Source organism: Dysidea avara, chromosome 4, assembly GCF_963678975.1.
Source record: "Dysidea avara chromosome 4, odDysAvar1.4, whole genome shotgun sequence".
NCBI classification, from domain to species: domain Eukaryota; kingdom Metazoa; phylum Porifera; class Demospongiae; order Dictyoceratida; family Dysideidae; genus Dysidea; species Dysidea avara.
In genome coordinates this window covers 4,211,651-4,235,460 of record NC_089275.1, presented here as the reverse complement: position 1 = coordinate 4,235,460, position 23,810 = coordinate 4,211,651, and the positions used below count along the sequence as shown (strand labels likewise).

The following is a 23,810-nucleotide window of genomic DNA, read 5'->3' as shown; positions in this document are numbered from 1 at the left end:
ACATACAGTACTTATTCGAACCTCTTTTTTTTATTCTTATACTTGTAAGGTAAAATTCCTTAAGAAAGGAATTGTATTTCTTTGGGAAATATCGGACTGAACTGATGAACTCCCAAGATGCTAGATTGGCTAGACAATTTTTGTTGTAAAATAGTAAAATTTGCAAAAGTAATGTTTTGGGACAAAACGTCTTGTTTTGTCAGCAACAGTACTGAGTTTCAAAATGATTGGCACACATGGCCTACACACAAGTACTTTGGGAATATTTTTATTATTAAAAATTTGTGTACATAGTTTGCACATTTCTTCGTAAGTGTAGTATCATAAACTTCACATACCTACTGTACATGTGTGCAGTTTGTAGACTATTGCTCAGGTAATTGACCCTATTGCTCTGCATTTAAGTATGTAAGTATGAGTTTACAAAAATATGTCAGTTGTTAATCTTGGCCATGAATCATGTGAAACAATAATCCTTTATGGTTTCAGTGAATCTTACTTCGTGGTTCCACTATACAAGTAACACTGCCTACTAGCTTCTTTCAATTAATTCTTGCTCACTTCTGTAATTCAAGTTGCTAAATATGTACACCTATATCAATTAAGTGATGTCATGCAAAGTATCGGTTGGTATCGGACATTGTATTCATGTATATCAACATGTGCAGTGTTGAGTGTCTACTTGTAGTCAGTACCATTACGTATGTGTTCCAGCGTTGAAACCGGGTCACTACTGCTGACCCGGATGACCCACTGACCCGGATTTCACCCGGATGTGACCCGGATTAATTAAAGCCGAGGCGTGCGATGAGAGCTATGTTTTGGCTAGTCTCGAGCGAGCGAGACTATGTTTTGAGCATTTGATTCGTGTTGAGTAAACAGGGGCGGATCCAGACTTTTAAAAAGGAGAGTTCTGCTTTGAAATTGCAACTTCAGCCTAGCTGTAGGTTGAAGACAAAAAAAAAAAAAAGGTCATCACCTACTGACGGTAGCTACCCCCCCTCACCATAGATACCCTCAGTTTCGTGCTACATACTACACTTACTAATAAATGGGCATAGCTGAGCGTATGTTGGTAATGCGATAAGTGGGCGTGGCTCACGAAAGAGCTACGCGATAGCGTTTATAAGTTTCCACGTCGTCAAACGAACAATTTCCGTTTCTCACGTGATCCAATCCGGGTCAGACCTGGATAATTTGTAAACCGGGTCAGACCCAGATGACCCGACCCGGTTTCAACGCTGATGTGTTCTTCAATTATTAATGAATGAGTTGAGTTGAGAATGAGTTGTTAATTGTAGCTGCTGTATCATGATGTGTAATTGTTGTGCAATAATCATGATAAGAAAATATTTCATATTGCACAGCACTACACATTTCTGCTCATCTGGTTTTATTTATTATTTAACCTGTAAGAATTTCTCTGTTAGTTTATATGCAGTTTATAAAAAGAATAGTTTTGGGAGAGTCTTTTATTGGGTTCAATGTGACAAATACATTCCTTGTAGAAACAGATTGATAAAATTTCATACATACTGTATGGGTGGTACATATCTACATATGTTTTGGAAATGAAATATTTCAGTGTTCAGTTTAAAATCGCATATGTAGGGTTTGTATGGTTATGCTTACATTTGGTAATGGTGTTTGCAATTTGCTTTAACGTATCTAAGCAAATATCTGCTTGGACCACTGTTGTAGATGATGTGGGTACATTGTACACTGTATGTGTGGTAATTACAACTGTAATAGATTGGTTATACTTGCAACATGTGGACTACATGTGACTCTCCAACACACTTTTATGATTTATATATTCACTTTTCCTTCATGACAGCTTGGCAGTATTGGTTAAGCGCAAACGTTCCTTCAAAGCAACCGGCAACATTTTCAACAAGCTTCTACGGAATAATAAAAATTAAACTGAATTAACTAACTGATACCTTCTGCCAACCATTGCTCAACTATGGTTAACACTGTATGACTTTGACTACTTTACTGGTCAACATCACTTAGACCCAAAGTGTGCCTTTTTTGCCTACCCTACTGCAATGCATATTTCATGGACTTACCTTTGTCCTCCTGTGTCCCATTTCTTTCTCCACTACCACATATACAGTATATTCGCAGGTAGTACATTAATGGCTTGTTAAGCTGACTGTCACAATTATAAAAGGAGTTGTCCTAATTGCTGTGGTGACTGCAGAGGTACTTCTGACACTGTTCTTGGAAGAGATGTGCACAAAGCACCTACTACTAGGAAAATTGCTAATATTTTTTAAAAGTATTCTTAGGATGACAAGAAGTATGAAGAATAAAAGGCCATGCCCACAACTGGCAGAAAGATCACCACTGAACCAATTATACTTCATAGTAGAATCCGAAGTTCAAAGTACACTTTGTGTAACTTTTTATGGATTAACTTGAGAATTGAGAATGGGTAATCAATTCTAAATAGTTTTTCTTCAACAAACATAACCAAAACAGTGTATGTACAGAGTTTAAACACTAATGCTAACATTGATATTTTAAACACACTGCACATATGCACAGAATGTGTATGTACATATAAGTTACAACTATAAATGTTTGTAACAGTCATCCTGTGATGCAGTTTTTGGGGTGTATCTTCATTTCAATGTGATCTGCAATATTAGGATAGTCATACTTAGGAGGTTGAATGTTAGGGTTGATGTTAGAACATCTCTGGAACCACCATGCACTAGGGTATCTCACTGCACAATTTCCATCACTTAACTCATCGTTGTCACTATCTTGTGTTGTGAACTCTTTATTATGTATTGGCCTACTTCCTGCTGTGAAGTGATCTCCATCTACTCCAGTGTATCCTCTAACCATCAATCAGTACTTGTCACTAGCATTATCCACTTTGAATTCATTGTAGTGGATGTAAGTCCATGCCCCATTTTGTTTTTGAAGTCCACTCTCATTTCCCATTGGCCATGTGCTGTTAGGCAGTGCATCTTTCTCCGACCATACCAGAAATCCGTCTCAAGGTCTCCAAATCCGTCCTCATAATCCACCCAATCCCTCACAAAGTCTACAGCACTACCCTTCCTGTTTCGTTGTATGACAATCCATCCTCTACCAGTAGTGTTCATGTCACAGTAGACATCGGCAGTGACAGTGGTAAACTGAGGTGATAATATGCAACCTCCAGCACATTTCTTCATCTGGTAAACAGCAGAAGGTGCTTGGAATCCAGTCATGTCACAGTAAGTGTTGACAGTTACAGATGTTTTTTCACATTTCTCCTTGAACAAGTTACACTGCAGAGAGAATTATAATGGTCGGTCACCAGACATTTGTCAGGCTAATTGACCTGTTTGGCAGTCCATTAAGCTATTTGATCTGTCATCATTGTCCAGTCATTAATCTTTGCTTGTGTAGGCAGACTTTCCTAACTCTATTAGCCAAAACCATAATATCAACTCTTAAAGTTATTCATTGGGCTACTTGGGAAGGCTGTGTAACCACTGTAATAACAATCACTCACTTCTTTATGAATCCTTAAAGAAAGGTGTCTGACATTTCGTTCTATTTTTCTTGTTTTGACAAGTGGAAGTGGGAAAATGAAATACCTTACCAGACAATGACATGGCTATGCTGTGAACTTGAAGAGTTATGTTGCATCATTTCACTGTTCTGTATGCAAAAGGTTTGAACAACACATACACTTACGAAAGAACTTCTCCCCAGTTTGGATTACTGGCTAAGTAATGTGATTGATCATGCCATAAGTGATGCACGCAAGACTACTGTGTCAGAACTGAAGGACGAACAGGTAAGATAAAAGTGATCTGTAGTATAAAGCTCAGCCATTGGTCAGTCCCTTTTAAATCTTGATGATGGCACTAGGCAGAGAATGAGGAAAGGTTTGATATTTGCTATACAATGGGCTAAGGAAAGCATCTCTTTTGCCGAATACCCTGCAATTATAGAACTTGAGAGAGTAAGCATGGTGTGCTGGGTCCAGCTGTATGACTGTATGAAAATGACTGACTTATTATTAATGCTATGCCTAAAAACTTGAAAAACATCAATCTTACAGTACTTATTTTTCAAAAATTTCCTGGGGGGCATGTCCCCAGACCCCCTAGATAGCACCTACCCTGTCATGTCAGATCATCATGATAACATGTCAGATATGGACTGACAAAGTGTTAGACCACTTTGAAATAATTATAATTGTCTCTGCACTGTGCAAAATAATTTTCACATTGTTTATCTGCACTGATCAGAACCAGTGACAAAACTAAGATGAAAAGTTGAACTGTAAACTTCATTGCTAGCTACTACAGCAAGTTACAGTCTCAAGCTATTTATAGTGCAGATGAACTCTTATAAGGTTTTTGTGCTTGAGAAATTATTGCACTATCATGATATCATAACTAAGGCTACCTGTCTGATTACAGTAGTTATTGAGAAGGTGCTTAATATATGCTTTAATCATGGAGACCACACATTTGGGGAAAGCTTGAAGTTCAGAAACGGATTGGATTTCTTTGGGAAAAATAATTGTAGAAATGGGAATTTGTTGAATTAAAAACGTTGTTTGTAAATTTCACATATAGAATTTATGTTTTTGATAACAACATAGGTATCAGCAAATGCGTATGTATATGGGTTTTAAATTGTGCAGTAACATACATTGTTCATACTTTTGGGAATAATTTATTGTTTGTTAATGCTTTAAAACTATTTAGCGAGTTTATTTGTTTTGTAATACGTATAAAATGTATACAGTGATTGTTCATGTGTTTCACAATTCATTACTTATTTTGTAGCTACTAGAGGTGTACCGATAATCAGATCGGCTATAATATCGGCCACCTATATAGTAATTTTTACCAATATCGGTATCGGTACAGAGCAGCTGGAGGACCGATATCGCTACCGATATTTATACAGTGTACATAAACGAATTGTGTATTGGTTTTCTACGTTATTCATGTGGCTCTTTAGCGCCAGTGGCTTATTGTTCACTCTGAAACTGTGACAAGTGCTACGCTACGAGAAGCCATATAAATACACGCGATTCAAAGGTGTTGCAAAAGCTTATTATAGTCTTTACAAATGAAGCAGTTATAGAGTACCTTTTAATAAAAAGAAGGGTCACAGGATAACCAAGGAAACTTGCTGTACCAGCTTTCTCACAAGCCATTAGAATGCGGAGTAATGCAGAAATATCCGTTTAAGGCTTCATGGGAGTATACATAAAAATGTTTCTGGGTGCCTAATTGTCTGGATTGCACAATAGAAACCCAAGCTGTATACCACCACAGAAAGAGTATAGCAATGGATACATGCACATAATTGTTGTAGGGTAGGTAAATGTACACTTTTAACTATAATGCAAATATCGGATCGACTATCGGTTATTGGCTTCTTTTGGTGGTATCAGTATCGGATATTGGTACATGTCAAAAACCCATATCGGTACGCCTCTAGTAGCTACCACATTTTTGTTGCTAAGGAAGTGTTACTCTAGCTCCAACAAATGTTTTTAAGCCACAAACAATGCACAGAATTATAGTCTTAGGTATTTTATAAGTTGTGTATGGTGTTTTCTTTAGAATGTTCTTTCAACAACTGCTCTTCATTTTGTTCACGTCAGGCCTCCCTTGGATTCAAAGGGATACGCAAATTCTACACTGTTAAAATTTGGGCGTCACCATAGCACCCCAGTTTTGTTACAAACATAACTGAGCGCTGTGACAGTATCCTTAAAAGATTGAAAGTATTATAGTTACACCCAGAAGGTATTGATAAACACATAATGATGTTCTTAACACCTTGATAAGTGCTCAGTGGCTGTCTTCCATCACAAAATAATGAATTGGAGCACCTCTCATGATTATTAGCATTTTATGCTGAGAATACTGTACCTCTCAGTGCTAATGTAGCCAAAGGGTGCTGCGTATTCCAGAGCAACCTAAGCAATGCATTGGAGCACCTCACATCAGTTTTCAACACTCCATGTCAGGATGTTTTGAATACACATCTCAGTGCTATTACATCCAAATGATGTATGTAGTGATTGCTACAAAGCGTTTCTATGTTGTACACATACTCACATGCGTATATACAGAGTAATAGTAGAGGCTATGGGTATGAGTTATACAGTTGTTGGAAAGAATCTTTATCGAAGGCATCAGTGGTTGTGCATTTGGAATTTTGGAGTAATTTTTCTGACATCCGTTGTACCACCATCCACTCTTATAATGTACTGCACAGTTGCTGCCACTCCATTTATCATTTTCATTGTCCAAAGTGGTGAACTTCATGAGAAATCAGTACCTACTCCAGTGAACCCGCCAATAGTCAGTGGGTACTCATCACTGGCACTTCCTACACTGAACTGATTGTAGTGGTAGTAAGACCATGTCTTGCTGGTTGTTTGGTAATCAACTCTCATTTCCCATTGGCCTCGTTCTACTAAACAACGTAACTGCTTTAGAAGTCTGACTTGAGATCTCCAAATACTTCATCTGCTTTCAATGTACTACTTTTCAAGCCAACCTCCTTCAGCAGTGTCAATGTCGCAGTACCATCACCAGTGTCAAATGCTCCCTTCCTCAGCTTGTATAAACACCAGATGAAGATGAGAAAAGTTTTCAGTTAAAGCAATCATGAATGATAAAATTCATCAAACATCTGGCCTTGAAGTTTGCATTGCACTCCCTTACGAGATTGTCACAGTATTGATCAGCATTGACCAGAAGTAATGACAGTGTCAATATGATAAGTTGAGCAACAATCTTCATGGTTACTGTTGCTGTAGGTGATAACGTCTGGTAGATTACGATAGCACATAGAATGAAGATGGTTGATACAAGCTAAGGTTGCTGCTGGGCTATTGTCTGATTAGTTGCCATCAGTTGTAACTGTTGGTTAGATAAACCATGGTGCTAATTACAGTACAATTACTGTGGTGCATCCTTGTCGAGTTACTCTCGTGTGGTCATGCAGTGTATAATTCACACCTTTGTAGGTTTTGGGAATATCTTTTAGAAAGTTTCAGTTGTCAGCGTTTAATGAATAATTTGGAATGTGCAGTACGAATGTGACAAGATAAACTTTTCTTCCTTGTATACGTAAATCCGAGTTCTCTCTTATTATTATTTTTGGATGTCCACATCTGTATTGCATGTGGTTTCCCTACTATTATGTACTATATACATGTATATGTACAAAGAAGATATCTGAATATAGTATACTGTATACTGATATTAATTTTCAGTCCTGTATTGTAATGGCTTGTATGTATTTAGAGCATGCTAACTGACTGTTTTAGGGGCACCCAAAGCCACCAACATATTTAACCACACATGCAAAACTTGGACCTTTTTTAAAAGGTCGGTTTAATTCACTTATTTGTAGTATATAATCCAAAGCATGCATTTATTGCCTTATTGTGTGTGTTGTGTAATAGAGGCCATACCACCTAAAGTCATTCTTAATGCGTACTTAGTGCATAAATGAAATGGCTAGCATCCCCCTCCAGTATCTAAGTACACTTTATTATATTGGTGTATCATGTATCAGTTTTATCTGATATCGGATCATTTTGGTTTTTATACACCACTAGTCAAGATGTAGGTACCTGTATGTGGTGCTGTGACCACCTTGTACCATAGTACCATAGTTACTTGTGTTGGTATACAATTTCAAGCAATGGAGGACTGTGGTAGAATTGTGTAGTGAAATTTGTAATGTGGTGGTAGGTTACACACACACATGCATTCAATCCCTCCTGATGAGGTCCCGATGATATTACATTTTATAGACACCTTTTTCAGAAGTTTTTTTATATCAGTTGACTGTTCTGTTAAAATACAGTAGTTGACTGTTTTGATAGACTACTTATTTTAGTGGAAAGCAGGTGGCTATAGTCCATTGTGTAAATCGGTTATTAAATGTAAGAAAATACTAATTCGCTGATGCCTGACTGCTTTATTCCTCTACACAGAATATGTCGATACTATATTGCATATATGCAGCTCTGACACATGTATCATACTGTATGTATATAATTTTGTGCTATTTCATTATGTGCACCTAACCAAGTATTTCTGACAGCTACAGAACCTGAAAAGAAATTAAGTAAGTGATAGTAATTGCTTCGGTAGTACAACCATTTTCACTTTTCATGTGTAAGGATTTTGACATTAGAAGCTTCAGTTGAAGGAATCAGATGATTGAGTAGTTTGATACGCACGTAGATAGTTAGACGTAGTTTGAATATTATACTTCTATAATTTGCTTTATGAATTCAGTTCAACTTGCAGCTATAATAAAATATGATAATGTTGAGTTGTACATACTCTAGTACAAATGAATAACAATTGAAAAATTTTTACAGCAAGCCTAAATAGTAATAATAGTAATAGTTTTCAGTTTAATATACAGTACTTCAGAGATACAAGCCCCAGGACATTCGGCATCCCCCACTACGCCTGTCTGTATCATCTCGGTAATAGGCTGTCCAGGTATTTGCAATGGCACAAAGCTTTTGAGCAGCACCGCCACCACATTGCCCACCATTACCATCTGCGTACCAATCATAGCATAGCCGTGCCTTTGTCAGCCAATATGGCGAAGAACTGGGAATGGACAGCATCCATGACATTCTGCACCCACCGCCCCTTAAATCTGTATCATCCCTGTACTCTTGAGTAAAACTTCCGACATCAGCACACATTGACTGTGGCGCTCCTCCACCACACTGGCCTCCATCTCCATCTGCATACCAACAGTAGCATATCTTGACATTTTCAAACCAGGTTTCTGCATTGGGGGAGATGATGCCCCACTGCATTCGACAACCACCATCTCGCCGATCTGTGTCATCTCTGTAGTACTGGGTGTTTTTGCCAACATATGCACATAGTTTACGTGGCTCCCCTGCCCCACACTGACCAACACCACTACTAACACCATCATGACGCCATTGGTAACAAAGTTGAGTTTGGTAAAACCATGAAGGAACACCTATAACAAAATATATTGAACATTGTTAGCTAAGAAAGTCACTTCTGTATACATACTATATTTGTACCTGATGTATTTACATATGAACGTATCTACAGTAGATACTGTATGCAGACGGTATATGCAAGAACACATGATGGCCTGAAATGTTGTAATTATGCTATATTTGTACTTACCTAATTCATTTGCACTGTCCAGAATATTTTGGATATCTTGCTTCAGCTGTTTGCTTTGGTCATCAAGTTGTTTGATTTGTTCTTGTTGAGCATTCAGTGCTTGATAGAAAGTCGAATTAGTTGTATTATCTTGACCAGTTGCAGATTGTTTAAGTTGTTTTAGTTCTCCAGTTGCTTTAGCAATATCTGACTTTAACTCCTCATTTTGCGTAGTAAGGTTGTCGATTTGTTCCTGTTGGTGATGTAGTGTGTATTTGAAAGTAGAGTTTAGCAGTTCAATTGTAGCATCTTGAGCTTCCGTAGTCCCCTTCAGTTGTTCAAGTACTTCTTCTTGTTTGTCTATTTTAGATTCGATTATCCCTGCTATTGCCTTGGTGTCCTCTTCATCATCAAGTTTCAACACGATAACCCCAGATAATGCAAGGGATAGTTTCAAGCATAAAAGCAAACACTTTAACCACAGAGCCATGGTTGTTCAGCAACTCTTTGTGTGCTTAACAATGCTTTCTCCAATCTAGAACTAAAGTACTGGAATTTTTGCTTCAACTGGCTTAATTTATAGCTGAATTTGCTTGCATGGCGCATGCAAGCATATATGAAGTAATCAAATTAAACATGCATTTCTATGTATGCACAGACACAGCATTACTTAGATGTTTTCTAAAACAAGCTGACATCCTATGATTGAAGATGCCAAGCAATCAACTTAATTGATGCTTTGAGCTGTCTACAAATCTTTGTCATGTTGTAGTGTGACTGTAATGTGTGCAAGGGAAGTGTGTAAGGCATTATGGCTTGGCAGTAACTCAGTATTTAATCTGGGAATATTTTTATGGTCGAGTATTCAACTTAATTCCTTAAATTTTGAATTTGCACCTGACTCTGTTATACTAGTTGTCTGTCAGATTTATATCAAGTAATACAAATCATTTATTGTCTGCGGCGCGCGTTTCTGCTTTACTGGCCGCGCGACTCACTACCGTGAGTCTTAATACGGTGACACAATACAGCAAGTACCTAAGAAGTCCAGACAGCTAACCTGAGATCCAGGTTTCTCTTTACATTCATCTTATATCCAGTGTAGCTAATGCTTAAAGGTTGACTATCGTGTGATTGTTTGAAGCTCACCAAGTCTTAGACATACTGGTGAGGCGCAAATGAAACCGAAAAAATTGTATCCAATATTGAAAAACCACCCGTTGTCAGTAAAACTACCTTGAGAAGTTTGTCTGGTGATTTTCAACAATGTTTGTCCCTTAGTAACTGTATCTTGGTGTCTATTATACATAAACTACAAGTCTTGGATTTCTTTGGGAAAATTATTTTCTGTGAGTTTTGAGTTTGACAAATACTTTGTAAGATTGGATTGAATTACACAAGTTTTGAAGCTCAGAGCTGTGTTTGGGAAATTTCACGAAATTCAATGAATTTGATTCACACATCTTATTTCTGTTGGTAAAGTTATTCAGTATCATATACATTTTTGAGGTTACGTTTGTACTTTGGGAAAACACTTTTGTATGTAAGTCCTCACATTCCTGTTTACTGGTAATACCAAGGACCTCTGGGAGCCTGTAAAAATAGGCCATGTAGACACAAACCAAACCCCCATCACATAACAAGTCATATATCAGTAATGGAATAGACTATTTGCATTCTGTAACTTGTATATTAAATGTGCAATAAAGACTAAAAATATCATGGCCATAGAATGGTGACATAAACAGTTATGGGTCAGGAAAGTTTGAAAAACAAGGCAAATTTTATGTGCCTGCATGCCCAGTTTCAGTCACATATGTATATTTAGGTGAGCCACTGCTGTGCTGTGCATAATCTGTGTCATGCTACCATGTTAAGGGAAATATTATACTAGACAGATGATACCTAAAAGCATTGTGGGGTGAGCCTGATCAGCTATTTAATGTAGTCAATTGAAAATAGCATGACAGTTAAACGAAATGAATAGTTCTGATCAAATTGATATTGAAACGATTAAAAAGGTTATTTGAAGCATTTAAGCTATTAAATGAAGCATAATATTTATACTATGGTTGGCAGAAGCTGTGTAAATTGAGGTATGATGATCCACTGTGGAGCATGTTGTAATAGATGTGGTAGTTCTTGATTACTGGTAGTGTGCTTTGAAGTTATCTTCTTGTTCTAAGTCTTCGAATTCATTGATAACTTTAGTATTATCTTTGTCTAAAGCCACTGTTGTACGATAGCTGTGTAAAACGCCGTCTTCCTTGGCTTCTCAGGTTTGCAAATTGCAACAAGATAAGCACGCCGCAGATACTGAAAACGATGAACAGGGAGAAGCAAGGTTTGTCATATATGACTGTTGGCCTTCGTTGTTGAAATTCTTCCTGACTCATACCATCACGTCTAATTCTGTAGTTTTCCCTACATCTTGCCATGCACTTACAAACTTTGCTATTTGTCTTTCTTCATTGGTTTCCCGTTCTCTTCTGTCTGTCATGCTCCCTTCTTTTTCTGAGCCTGTCTTCTCTTTCACTTGCAGTTTCAACACTTCTTGGCACATTGCTAACTATGAGTATGTGCCACGTGCATGAGAACATGCGACATACATTTTGTACACGTGGAATTTGATAGATTTCCATGTTCTTTGTGTAAACTTCAGGTTACATGACGGTCCACGGTCCATGGTCAAATCAACAACTATCAGTGTGGGGCTCGCTCAGACTCACCCCAATTATTCTCACTGATCTTATGTATCTATTCATACAACATGTTGTGGTACATACACATAATGACACTGTTGACCTCAATGACTTCATGAATTGTATAAGTGCAGTATTATATTGTGAAATAGAATTGTGGATCACAGCATAATATTCACAAGGTGCTTATGGCCTTTTATCAGGTGTGAGAAATTATATTCATGAGGTACTTAGTGGTTTTCACTAATATACACACAGGTGTGTTTATTATTCGAATATCTTTGTCTATCACATCACGTATCATTGGATACATATCACCATAATATGGACTCTTGATATCACATATCATCATGTCATAGCAGTCCATCTGGTTGTTTATCACGTGGTACATAAATGTATGTACAGTATGGACAGTAAGAGTGCTTGCTGATTTCTTTTAGTGGTTTTTATTACCGAATGCCATTCAACTTGCTACGTACACTTATAGCAATTTAGTGATGTTCTGCAAAGGGTTGGCCATTGTACCTTCCATAATGATAAGTGCAAGTTTATATAATACACTGATAAGAAAGCATTCCATATTGCACAGCACTAACGTATATTCTGCTCATCTGGTTTTATTTTTAAGTTATTTTTAACGTGGAAGAATTTCTCTATAGTCTACATTTTAGAAAACGAAACTTTTTGGGAAATGTAATTTTTATTGGATTGAACGTGACAAATACATTCCTTGTATAAACAGATTGATCAAATTTCACGATTATTCATATGTTCATGTGTGGGTACGTATGTTCGGGAATGAAATCTTTTGGTTATGTCTAGTCACATACATATGTAGGTGTTTTGTATGGTAATGCTTACTTTTGGGAAGATTGTTTGCATGTTACTTGCTATAAGCTATCTAAACAAATATCTGTTTGTACCAATGCTGTATATTCATGCAGGTACACTGCAACTGATTATGATTATAGTTACAGTATTTGGGCTAACTGTAATGATTAGATAATCCTTCATGACAGCATAACAGTGTTGGTTAGGTAAAACAAAGCCCAAATGTTCAGTTACTATTAAGTTGACTGGACTACTCTATTGGAACACTGGACTGGACTACTGAGCTGACATATTTTTTTGGTTTTTATACATTCTATGATAGGATTTACTGAGTCTCACTGGTTAAGGGTCATATTGGAAACCTGCAGCTTGCTACTATACACTGAACATGACCAGTGGAATATGTAAAAAATGTCTTAGTAGTTTTGTTACTGTGGGTTTTTAATGCCAATCTTGCAGTACTTCTTACCCTAGTATATAGTACATTGTTGTGGCTGTTGGTTGTTACCAACAGACCTTTGGTGTTTCCACACTATAAAGCCTAAATAAATAAATAAATAAATAATGCTGCAGGTAATTAGTGTGACAACGACAGTGATCAACTTGTCAAGTGATGATATCGTTCAAGGTAGCTTAAGAAGTTAGTTAGTCTTGTGTGGCCAGGCCTAGCTTCTCTAGGGGCCCTTAACCAGCAAGACTTAATTATAGAATGTACAATAACCAAAAGTATGTAGTCCAGTGCCAGTCCACTGAATAGTAATGCCCCCTTCAAAGTGACCCAAAACATCCTCCACAAGTTTCTACAGAGTTTTTATTTTATTTTTTATATTAAACTGAATTTTTTGTTAAATACAGTATCTAACTACCTTCAGTCAAACATAACTAAAGCCAAGATCACTTAGACACCTTTTTGCTTACCGTAGTAGCTACTACAATTCATGTTTCATAAACCTAAGTTTTTCATCCTTTCCTTTTTTTCTCCGCTACCACATATGTAGGTGTTGATCAGGGTCATTAGCTTGTTATGCTGATTGTCACAATTAAAGAGGGATTTTCCATAGTTGCCGTGATAAATTAATTTATTTCAGAGGTGTTTCTACATTGTTCTTTTTAATTTAAAAAAAAAAAAATTATTAAGGCTTTACAGCACAAGTGCTGAAGGTCTATAGGACACCTGGTCCTACAGCCTGTTTAAAGTAGTCACAGAAAGCTGTGTTAACACTGTGTAATGAGCAGATCATAACTGAAAACAGTGAAATGACCATTTTACTTTTGTCAGTACTTGGTAGTCAGGCACTTATTCGAACACGAATTAAATATGATGTCTGGTGCCATTCTTTCCTATGGTGGGTTCACCAGTCATAAATTATGTTATCAAACAAGTTGATGTTGTAAAACTTCTAACATCCAGACAGCCAGTTAATAATAACCCTGGGGAATTATTCAGTTATGGATTACATAACTTGTGATTTGAATTAGATAGTATATGAGTAAACATTCTAAATCTATTTTTTATATGTCAAAAAATAAACCAAAACAATGTACAAAGTTCCAACACTAATGCTAAATACATGGCTACCATACACACTGCACATATGTACATAAGCTGAATGGCTATATGAGTCATCCTGAGATGCAGTTTTTGGGGCGTATCTTTATTTCAATCTGGTCTGCAATATTAGGATGGTTATACTGAGGTGGTTGAATGTTAGGGTTGATGTCAAAACAATTGTGGAACCACCATGCACTGGGGTACCTCACTGCACAATTTCCACCACTCCACTCGTCGTTATCACTATCTCGTGTTGTGAACTTTTTATTATGTGATGGCTCATTTCCTGCTGTGAAGTAATCTCCATCTACTCCAGTGTACCCTCCAACTGTCAGTCGGTACTTGTCACTAGCATTACCCACTTTGAAGTTGTTGTATTGTATGTAAGTCCATTCTCCATTTTGCTTCTTAAAGTCCACTCTCATTTCCCATTGGCCTTGTGCTGTTAGGCAGTGCATCTTTCTCAGACCATACCAGAAATCTGTCTCAAGGTCTCCAAATCCGTCCTCATAATCCACCCAATCCCTTACAAAATCTATAGCACTACCCTTCCTATTTCGTTGTATGACAATCCATCCCCCGCCAGCAGTAGTCATGTCACAGTAGGCATTTGCAGTGACCGTGGTAAACTGAGGTGATAATGCACAGGCCGCAGCACATTTTCTCATCTGGTAGACAGCAGAAGGTGCTTGGAATCCATTCATGTCACAGCAAGTGTTAACAGTTACAGATGTTTTATTACATCTCTCCTTGAACAAGTTACACTGTGCAAGGTAATTTTCACACTGTTTATCTGCACTGATCAGAACCAGTGACAAAGCTAAGATGAAAATCTGAACTGTAAACTTCATTGCTAGCTACTACAGTGACAGTTGTGCTTGCTTTGAGTGGTTACTGTCTCAAGCTATTTATATTGCAGATGAACTCCTATAAGATTTTTGTGCTTGAGAAATTATTGCACTGTCATAATATCATAACGGAGCCTAGCTGTTTGATTACAGTAGAGAATGTGCTTAATATACAGTACAATACTTCATTCATACACTTGGGAAAGCTTGAAGTTAAGAAATGGATTGGATTTCTTTGGGAAAATGGAGAATCTGTTGAACAAAAAACGGTGTTTATAAATTTCACATAAAGGAATTTATGTTTTTGATAACAATATAGGTATGTATCTTGTATACTACGTGTATGTGTCAGCAAATGCGTATATGAGTTTCAAATTGTGCGGTTGAACATTCATTACAAATACGCATAAAATTTTTGGAATTTTCAACTAGAGTAGGGACCATAGCACACCAATAAAAAGTACTGAAACAAGTTGGAGTGGTACACGATATTAAATCATAGTAAAACAATAAGAAGTGTTATATCCCTACCGTGCTCAAGATACCATATTGCACAGTAGGAATATAACACTTCTTAAACCCCAGTGCGTGGGAGTATCAAAGCGCCGCGCTGGGTTATAACTACCATACAGCTAGACAGAGCGGCGCTGCTACTGTACGATATATTAGTTATCACCCAGTGATAACTAACTTATCACCCTGTTGCAGAGCCACTCAGTCTCTTTTGTGACATCATAATAACCGCGAATGGCATTGTTTACCAATGGAACAAAGAGCCAAATAAGGAAATATTGATACAAAACACACCAATACAGCACTTAAAACTACCTAAATCTTACAAGAAAACTGTTAATCCTTTACACAATAACACTACAAGTAATACCAATACCGTGATAGCTAGTTTAACAAATGTCAAGAATAGTCCGTGACGGTTTTCGCTCCAGCAATCACTCCCAACGGTCAGTATGGTGAAGAACTAACTTCCTCTAGCTTCATCGTTCTATCTTGGACTATGGTAGCCACTTGTTGGTCTTTATTTTTCTCTTGCACACACGCGACACCACCATACCAATTTCTGACGAAGGCGAATCGTACCTGGAACCGCTGCTTCATAACACCGCCCTTCGCTACAGTTTGTAGGCAGTATGTAAGGTCTCTCTTGTAGCTACGAAGTAGAATCTCCACACAATTCGGATGAAATCTTGAGCACAGTGACAGGAACTCAAACCGGAACTTAATTTATTATCCGTAAACTTCTGCGCACTCCCGCGCACTGGGATATAAAACAGTTATATCCCGTATACTCGGATGATATCATTGTTATTACACTCGTCCTCGGCTCCGCCTCGGACTCGTGTAATAACAATGATATCACCCTCGTACCGGGATATAACTATAACTTATTGTTTTACTGTGATTTAATATCATGCACTACTCCAGCTTGTTTCAGTACTTTTTATCGATGTGCTATATGGTCCCTACTCTAGTTGAAAATTCCAAATTTTCATGTGTACTTGTTTGTTAACTTTTTTTGCAAATAATTATTATGACTAGTGAACCCACGCATACCGCATCTGAAATGGTGCCGTGTGCTCCAGCTATCGTCTGAAAAGTGAAGTATCCATTATGCTTCGTTGTCAGCTATGTTTAACACATTGCACAGCAGTACAAATCAAGAACTGTTCGAAAAGAACCTATGCAATCAAAGTAGCTATGAAAAATACGGACGATTTCCATTACAAAGGGAAGCCATCACGTGCTACCGCCAAATCAACACTTCGCTGTCAGCAAAGATGAATGGGACACAAAGGAGGACACTGGTAAGTCCATGAAGAATGCATTGTACGTACTGCGGTATGCCAAAAGGCACATCTCGGGCCAAAGCAATGTTGAACAGTGAAAACATCAAGCCCATAGCCTTAGCCGTTATTGAGTTACGCTTGTCTGAAGGCATCAGTCAGTCAGTCAGTTACTCAGTAACTAGAAAATTGTTAAATATATATATATATTTTTAAATTCCGTAGCAACTTGTCGAAAGCATTTAGGGTTGATCTGAAAACTTGTTTGGGCTTAGTTTTACCTAACCAATACTGCCTCATCGTCGTCAGGGAAAATTGAGGCTGGTTTTTGGTTGATATTATTTCGTGGGCCATGCCCACTCCTTTGTCCCTACTATACAGTACTATCGTACTGTATGGTACATGCTTTTTATTGTTAGTTAATGCTACATATAAAGCTATTTAATTCAGTCAGTTCATTTGTTTTGTACTACGTATAACATATACAGCGTTTATTGACTATTCCATGTATTTCATAATCCATTACACTTACGTATTTTGTAATTACCACATTTCTGTTACTAAAGAAGTGTCAAACAAACCATTTTAAACAACGCACAGAACTGTCTTCTTAATGGGTGTCACCATAGCACCCCAGTTTTTGGGGCGAGCCTGAGCGAGCCCCACAAATGGCAGTAGTCACTCATACGTCCAACCCGTATGTCTGACCATTCCCGAGAGTTTACGTAATGAACACGGACAGCCCCACACTGGCAGTGCTCAACTGTACATATGACCGTACATACAACCATTCCCGAGAGTTTACATAACGAACACGGAAAAATGCGCCACATGGCTTAGAATTTGTCGCTTGTCACTTGGCTCACAACTCATTCTTATCTACATTGACATGGACAAAGAAGTCCAACTTGGAAGAAGGCCGGGAGAAAACGAGACAGGGCGAGGAGGGAACACTGGTAGTCACTCGTGGCCAGACCGCTTTTTTTCTCTTTGTCATTGGGTAGGGAGAAAAAAGGGTCTGGAACAGTTCAAATCCCACAATCGCCTTGACCCATTTTAGACCTCTACTACTAGATCCAGATACAAAAGTACAGTTTCTAAACATTTTTTTGTAAACTCAAGACAGACTTGTGTCGGCAAGCTTATTGCAGTGTATCAAAAACATATCCTTTCATATGTACACTTTTCATGGAAATAATGAAGCTTTAAGGACTGTTCTTTTCATCCATGGTATTGCAATGTTAAGAAATTAGATGGTATCAAAAACAGACACTGCAGTTTGACTAAATACTCAGTATATTGTGCAGCACTACATTGCACCAGATTGGTTAGTATATTACGTTTAATAGAAAGTAAGAATTGGGATTTTCTGTACACTTCAACCCATTAGTTTTAAGTGTAGCCTGGTAGTCACTATCTCTGTGGCGCCATGATTCTAAAAAAAAAAAACATTAAACCTTTTGGGAAAATTTGCACATGCTGAGTATGATAATCTTATTATGGGAATGTCATGAAGCTTAAAAGTGTTGTTGAGAAAGTGTTCAAATACTGTACAGTGTAGTTCAGGATTGTATTTCATTACTATAAAACATGAGACAACATAATAGTTCTTCTAATGTTCTCACAATCAAGTGATTGTCATACATAGGTTTAGCCAAGGAATGGGGAAATTGGAAACAGTGGAAATAGAAACCAGAAAACCTATAGACCTTTAGCACTTGTGCTTTAAACCCTTAATAAAAGCAAAAAAATGGAAATGGTTAAGTCTTCAAAAACATGTATGTACATAAAACCCTTGCTTAGTGGCCACCTTTTAAAGATCACCTTGTTTCAAAGAACATCTCTGTACAAAGATCACGTAGTAATAAAAACTACATGTATTTCTAAAACACTTTAGTCTCGGTAAGTTCTAAAAAGCTTGGCACTAACTTATGAGACTATTAATTTTAAATGATTTATGGTACAGATGGTCTGATGGCTTGAGTGAAATGTGAAACAAACATGGGGAATGGCATTGTCCTTTCTATGATGTCATAAAGTAGATAATATATTTTCTAGAACCTACGTACATACCTGACTTAGTAATGTAGTACACCTTATGTATGTTTGGGGCCTAGCTACTTGACATGGTCACTATATTATAGAGGTAGTCTTGCCATGAAGCATCCAATATGCTAGACCGACTCATTATTACAAGTGGTCTTTGTAAAGAGGTAGCCTTTGTAAAAAAGTGGTCTTTAAGAAGTGGCCACTAAACAATGGTTTTGCTCAGGCAAACACATACAAAAATTGACCATTTCTGTTTCCTATATCCAAGTGCCCCTAGGGGTACCATGCCTGGTTAAGACTTCCTGTTTCTCAGTAATGTACTACTGATTAACCCCACAGTGTACATATGTACTACACACACAGTTTCCTACGTATGCATGTATGGTATCACTCATATGCAACGTCGTCTCGCAAGAGTGCAAGCGATTAAAAAACTCACTAATTAAAGGGCGTGACATCCATATCGCTGGCAAGTATTCATCCCAATTTGTTTAGGAGGAATACTCATGAGCAAAATGGGTGCCACACCCTTTTAAAATCAATCCCACACTCACGAGATGACGTTGCATTTGAGCAGTACTGCATAGCTTTACTGATACTAACACCCTCATCTTCCACAGATTCTCTACACTGGAGATTTTTCCCGTCAAGAGGATCGTCACTTGATGGCAGCAGAAGTTCCTTCAGTAACCCCAGATGTGTTGATTTGTGTATGTTACTTGTTCAAATAGCAGTGATTGGCTAAATCACTTTTAAATATAGGAAGCCACATATGGTATCCACATCCATGAGAAGAGGGAAATAAGAGAAGCAAGATTTACTGGTATTTTAGTCACATCTTTGTAGCACCTAAAAATTTAATTAACCTAAATACAGGCACAGTGCATGATATTGTGACAAGAGGTGGACGGTGTCTTATTCCAGTGTTTGCTCTTGGAAGAGCTCAAGAGTTGCTACTAATATTGGGTAAGTCAGAGTTGCTACTCTTAAACAAGTAACTGCTTTAAGTGCTTTATTTTGTAAATAACATTGCTTATTGGAGCTCTGTCTCCATTGTGTTCCCTTCGTTGATGTTGATCTTTATTATTATTTTTTCATTTCAGACGAGTACTGGGCTAATCATCCTGAACTACATGACATTCCCATTTATTATGCTTCTGCACTGGCAAAGAAGTGTATGGCAGGTGTGTTGTAACTGATTGTGGGTTTGTGTTGTTGTATGATATTTCTATAGTTTACCAGACATTTATTGGTGCTATGAACGAACGAATCAGAAGACAGATATCAATTTCAAATCCATTCATTTTCAAACATATTTCCAATCTCAAAGTGTGTATAATTATTTTGTCTATGTATACTATTGTGACAACATGTATTAGAATATTGAACAATTTGATGATATTGGTCCTTGTGTGATCATGGCTAGTCCAGGAATGATGCAGGTGATTTAATACACTGTCAGTACATGTAGATATGTATTGCTGCAAACCATAGTAGTATATTACTTAATGAATTTTATCTACAGTATATAAACACAGTAGTAGTGTGTGTTGTCCTGTACGGTGATTGCAAGGCTATTACAATGCAAGTTGAACAAAAGCAGGAAATTGTGCTCACTTTACTTCGAACCAGTTTACCCATCTGCATGAATAAAGGAAACTCGGTGTCAACTGGGAAATCAATGAAATGCCCAACTGTACATGTCTTTCTTTGTGGTGCTGTGGTTGTTGCGAATTCTGCAACCTCTATCTGAGACATGACTTAGTCATCCTGCAGGTTACACAGGAGGATTTTCCTACACAGACTATTACTTAAGTGGTGCACAGCTACTCAATAGCAGGGTATCATACAGCTGTTAGAAGGTTTCCATCTGACTTTGTACATGGACGTGTGTGTTACTGAACTTAGTGAAGTAAGAAGTTGTATCTTCAATTTGATTTTAGAGTGGATTATCTCGTAATCTGTTTGAGTCATGGTGTACTGATCGTCGTAATGGAGTCATCATAGCTGGATATGTAGTGGAGGGGACCATTGCTAAGGTGAGCTCTTAATAGAATTATAGTATCACATGATCTCATGTGATGTGACTAGCAAATCCTCAGTGAACCAACAGAGATTACTACAATGACTGGACAGAAGTTACCATTGAGAATGAGTGTCGGTTAGTATAAATTGTAAAGGTTGAGATGATTTGTTGTATACTTTGTTGAATGCTTTCACAATATCTCTGTAGATTGACCTGTCTTATCAGGTCAGTGTATAGTACGGTCATGGTGTCATGCACCTATCTTTACCAGACAACATAGAAAGTCCACATTTTTGTATGTCAATTGGATTCTAATAAACTTTTAATCCATAGAAAATCAGGTTTTTAAAATTCATTAGCCTCTGTTGTGATCCAGCTTTTCCTAAAACAGGTCCCTGTGTATTTGTTAGAAAAAGAACATTCATAATCCATTTTTTTTTTGTTGTTTTTTTGAAAAATATATATTATGTGCATGAGTGTATGGTTTAATTTTCAGGGCTTAATCTATGCTGTACTGTATAACACTTCATAGCTGTTGATTGAATACTTATTCTCATTGTTTTAGACTACATTTCCTTCTCTGCTCATACTGACTATGACCAGACAAGTGAATTTATTAGAATACTCAAGCCACCTCATATTGTAAGCTGTTGTCACACATTTTTGTTCTGGTAATATCAATACACTTTGTTGTAGGTGTTGGTACATGGTGAGCAGAATGAAATGGCTCGACTAAAGGCAGCTATCATCAGGGAATATGAAGACGAAGAGGTACCTATGGACACATGTTATTTATGGACACATGTTATTTATGCACTTTTGATTCTAAGTAACATGTGCACATTACATTTTCAAATTTAAGAATGGTTGTAGCATAATATATTTAGCTAATGATACAAGTAGTTTAGTAATGCACATGTACGTATACATGTACTTGTAACTCACTCAGGATGTCAGTATGGAGGTGTATAATCCTCGTAACACACAAGCTGTGGAGCTGTACTTCAGGGGAGAAAAGATGGCTAAAGTATGTACCTAGCTACTGTTACATATATGTACATGTACGTATGTTGTTTACTGCTGTTCATGGACTTCAGCGGTACCTATTGTCCTCCAGTATGTGTAAATGTTTATGTGTGTTTGTTTGAAAGGTGATGGGAAGTTTGGCAGTACAGAAGCCAAAGGAAGGTCATCGTGTATCTGGGGTGCTTATTAAGAGAGGCTTCAACTATCACTTAGTGGATCCTAAAGATTTAGCAAGTGAGAATAAATATTTCTGCTGGTTTTTAAAACCATTTTTACTGTCTACGTTTGTACAGATTACACAGAACTAGCAACTAGTACTATTACTGAAGTAAGTACAAGCTAGTGACATACTGTGATGTTGTATTAGCACAATATGTGTGTTGTTTAGAGGCTGAGTGTTCCATTTAGTGCCCCTATGTCATTATTACATCATCACTTGATCAGCCTGTCACCTGATGCTATGGAGTGTTTTGTCAATGAGAAGCCTGCAGTAAAGGTATTGTGTACATGTGGTGTGGAAACCATGGCTAGACTAATTTGGTTAATGATCATATGGACTGTGTATTGAGACCAAGTCAGTAAGTGCATCTGTCAACTTTATTTTCAGTATGGATAAGCAAAGGTTGAAAAGTTTAAAACAGTATGGTTTTGACTTTTGATAGCAGTGTTCAGTGTAATTTGTACATGAAGCATTATTTGGTAGGCTATGATTTGTCTTCCAGGTACAGGTGCACACATTTAACTTTCTAAAAGTAGCTATGGTAATTTCTTGTACTGTACTTCAAATATTTAAATCTACATATTTACTATCAAGTCATAAAATGATGGCTCTTCTCTGTCCATTTCCAGTTATTTGATGATGCAGTATGTGTCACACAAGACAGAGAAGATAATGTACTAGTAGAGGTATGGGATGGACTATTGTGTTGAGATCATTACACTTTGTTACTATACAGTGGACAGCAAACGCTACAAATGACATGTTAGCTGATGCAGTGTTGACAGTGATCCTACAAGTAGACACATCTCCCATTAGTAAGTGACTGACTACATATCATCTAATGTGTTACTAAGGAACATGCAATAATCCGTACTCTAGTGTTATTAAAATTGGCCTTAGTGATGGTGTTAAAAATTGACCATTGAACATTCCATTATGTATATACTGTATGAATGCTGTACGAGATTTTCTATATTTCCTCTGTAATTAGCTTACTGGAGCTATCGGCAGTAACATACTACAAGTTGTACAGTATGTGGCTCTAATCTCAGTAGGATAATTTACCACCAAGCATGCTCTGAATTTTGTGGAGCTCAAAACCTATTCATTTTTTAGCACTATGTCTACTTTGCCATCCTGTAAATAGTTTTCACTTCAACACATTTATTGCTGAGTAAAGTCCTTATTGGATAACAAGTGGCATGCTTTTGCTACATAACAGTGCATGGATAATCGGCATTATTGAGAGATGTTACTGTATCATACAGTATGATAGTACTGTATAGTAGGGACCACAAAGGTTTGGGCTTGGCCAATGAAAAAAGCATCACCCAAAACCAGCCTCACTTTTTCCTGACGATGAGGCAGTATTGGTTAGATAAAACTAAGCCCAAACAAGCCTTCAGATCGACCCAAAATGCTTTCAACAAGTTGCTATGAATTTTTTTTTTAAATCATTAAATGGTTTTCTAGTGACTGACTGACTGAGTAACTGACTGATCCCTTCAGGCAAGCATACGTAACTCGATAACGGCTAAGGCTACAGGCTTGATTTTTTCACTGTTCAATGTCGCTTCAGCACGAGAG

At 37.4% G+C, this 23,810-nt stretch overlaps 2 protein-coding genes across 2 annotated transcripts in view; one reads left to right on the top strand and one right to left on the bottom strand.

Moving 5' to 3' along the window:
• Positions 1 to 23,810, top strand: part of LOC136252666 (cleavage and polyadenylation specificity factor subunit 3-like) — a 56,138-nt gene that overhangs the window by 31,206 nt on the left and 1,122 nt on the right. The window contains exons 8-23 of the mRNA XM_066045210.1: positions 19,572 to 19,661; positions 19,714 to 19,774; positions 19,828 to 19,917; positions 20,055 to 20,135; positions 20,186 to 20,280; positions 20,331 to 20,393; positions 20,895 to 20,990; positions 21,043 to 21,112; positions 21,543 to 21,619; positions 21,674 to 21,748; positions 21,927 to 22,004; positions 22,129 to 22,237; positions 22,297 to 22,331; positions 22,392 to 22,499; positions 22,853 to 22,909; positions 22,960 to 23,038. Coding sequence (XP_065901282.1) covers positions 19,572 to 19,661; positions 19,714 to 19,774; positions 19,828 to 19,917; positions 20,055 to 20,135; positions 20,186 to 20,280; positions 20,331 to 20,393; positions 20,895 to 20,990; positions 21,043 to 21,112; positions 21,543 to 21,619; positions 21,674 to 21,748; positions 21,927 to 22,004; positions 22,129 to 22,237; positions 22,297 to 22,331; positions 22,392 to 22,499; positions 22,853 to 22,909; positions 22,960 to 23,038 — 1,264 coding nt within the window. The remainder of the gene's footprint in view (positions 1 to 19,571; positions 19,662 to 19,713; positions 19,775 to 19,827; positions 19,918 to 20,054; positions 20,136 to 20,185; positions 20,281 to 20,330; positions 20,394 to 20,894; positions 20,991 to 21,042; positions 21,113 to 21,542; positions 21,620 to 21,673; positions 21,749 to 21,926; positions 22,005 to 22,128; positions 22,238 to 22,296; positions 22,332 to 22,391; positions 22,500 to 22,852; positions 22,910 to 22,959; positions 23,039 to 23,810) is intronic.
• On the bottom strand, positions 8,296 to 9,699 carry LOC136254074 (perivitellin-2 67 kDa subunit-like). Its single transcript, XM_066046732.1, has 2 exons — positions 9,192 to 9,699; positions 8,296 to 9,015 (listed from the first exon to the last, which is right to left on the bottom strand). Exons 1-2 carry the CDS (start codon positions 9,658 to 9,660, stop codon positions 8,438 to 8,440), a joined length of 1,047 nt encoding a protein of 348 aa, XP_065902804.1. The 5' UTR covers positions 9,661 to 9,699; the 3' UTR covers positions 8,296 to 8,437.

What these genes read in the sequence shown, in the direction of transcription:
- LOC136254074 (XM_066046732.1), bottom strand. Translation starts at nt 9,660, where the DNA reads ATGGCTCTGTGGTTAAAGTGTTTGCTTTTATGCTTGAAACTATCCCTT. An exon ending in GGACAGTGCAAATGAATTAG is followed by an intron (nt 9,016 to 9,191) that starts GTAAGTACAAAT and finishes ATTTTGTTATAG; the next exon opens with GTGTTCCTTCATGGTTTTAC.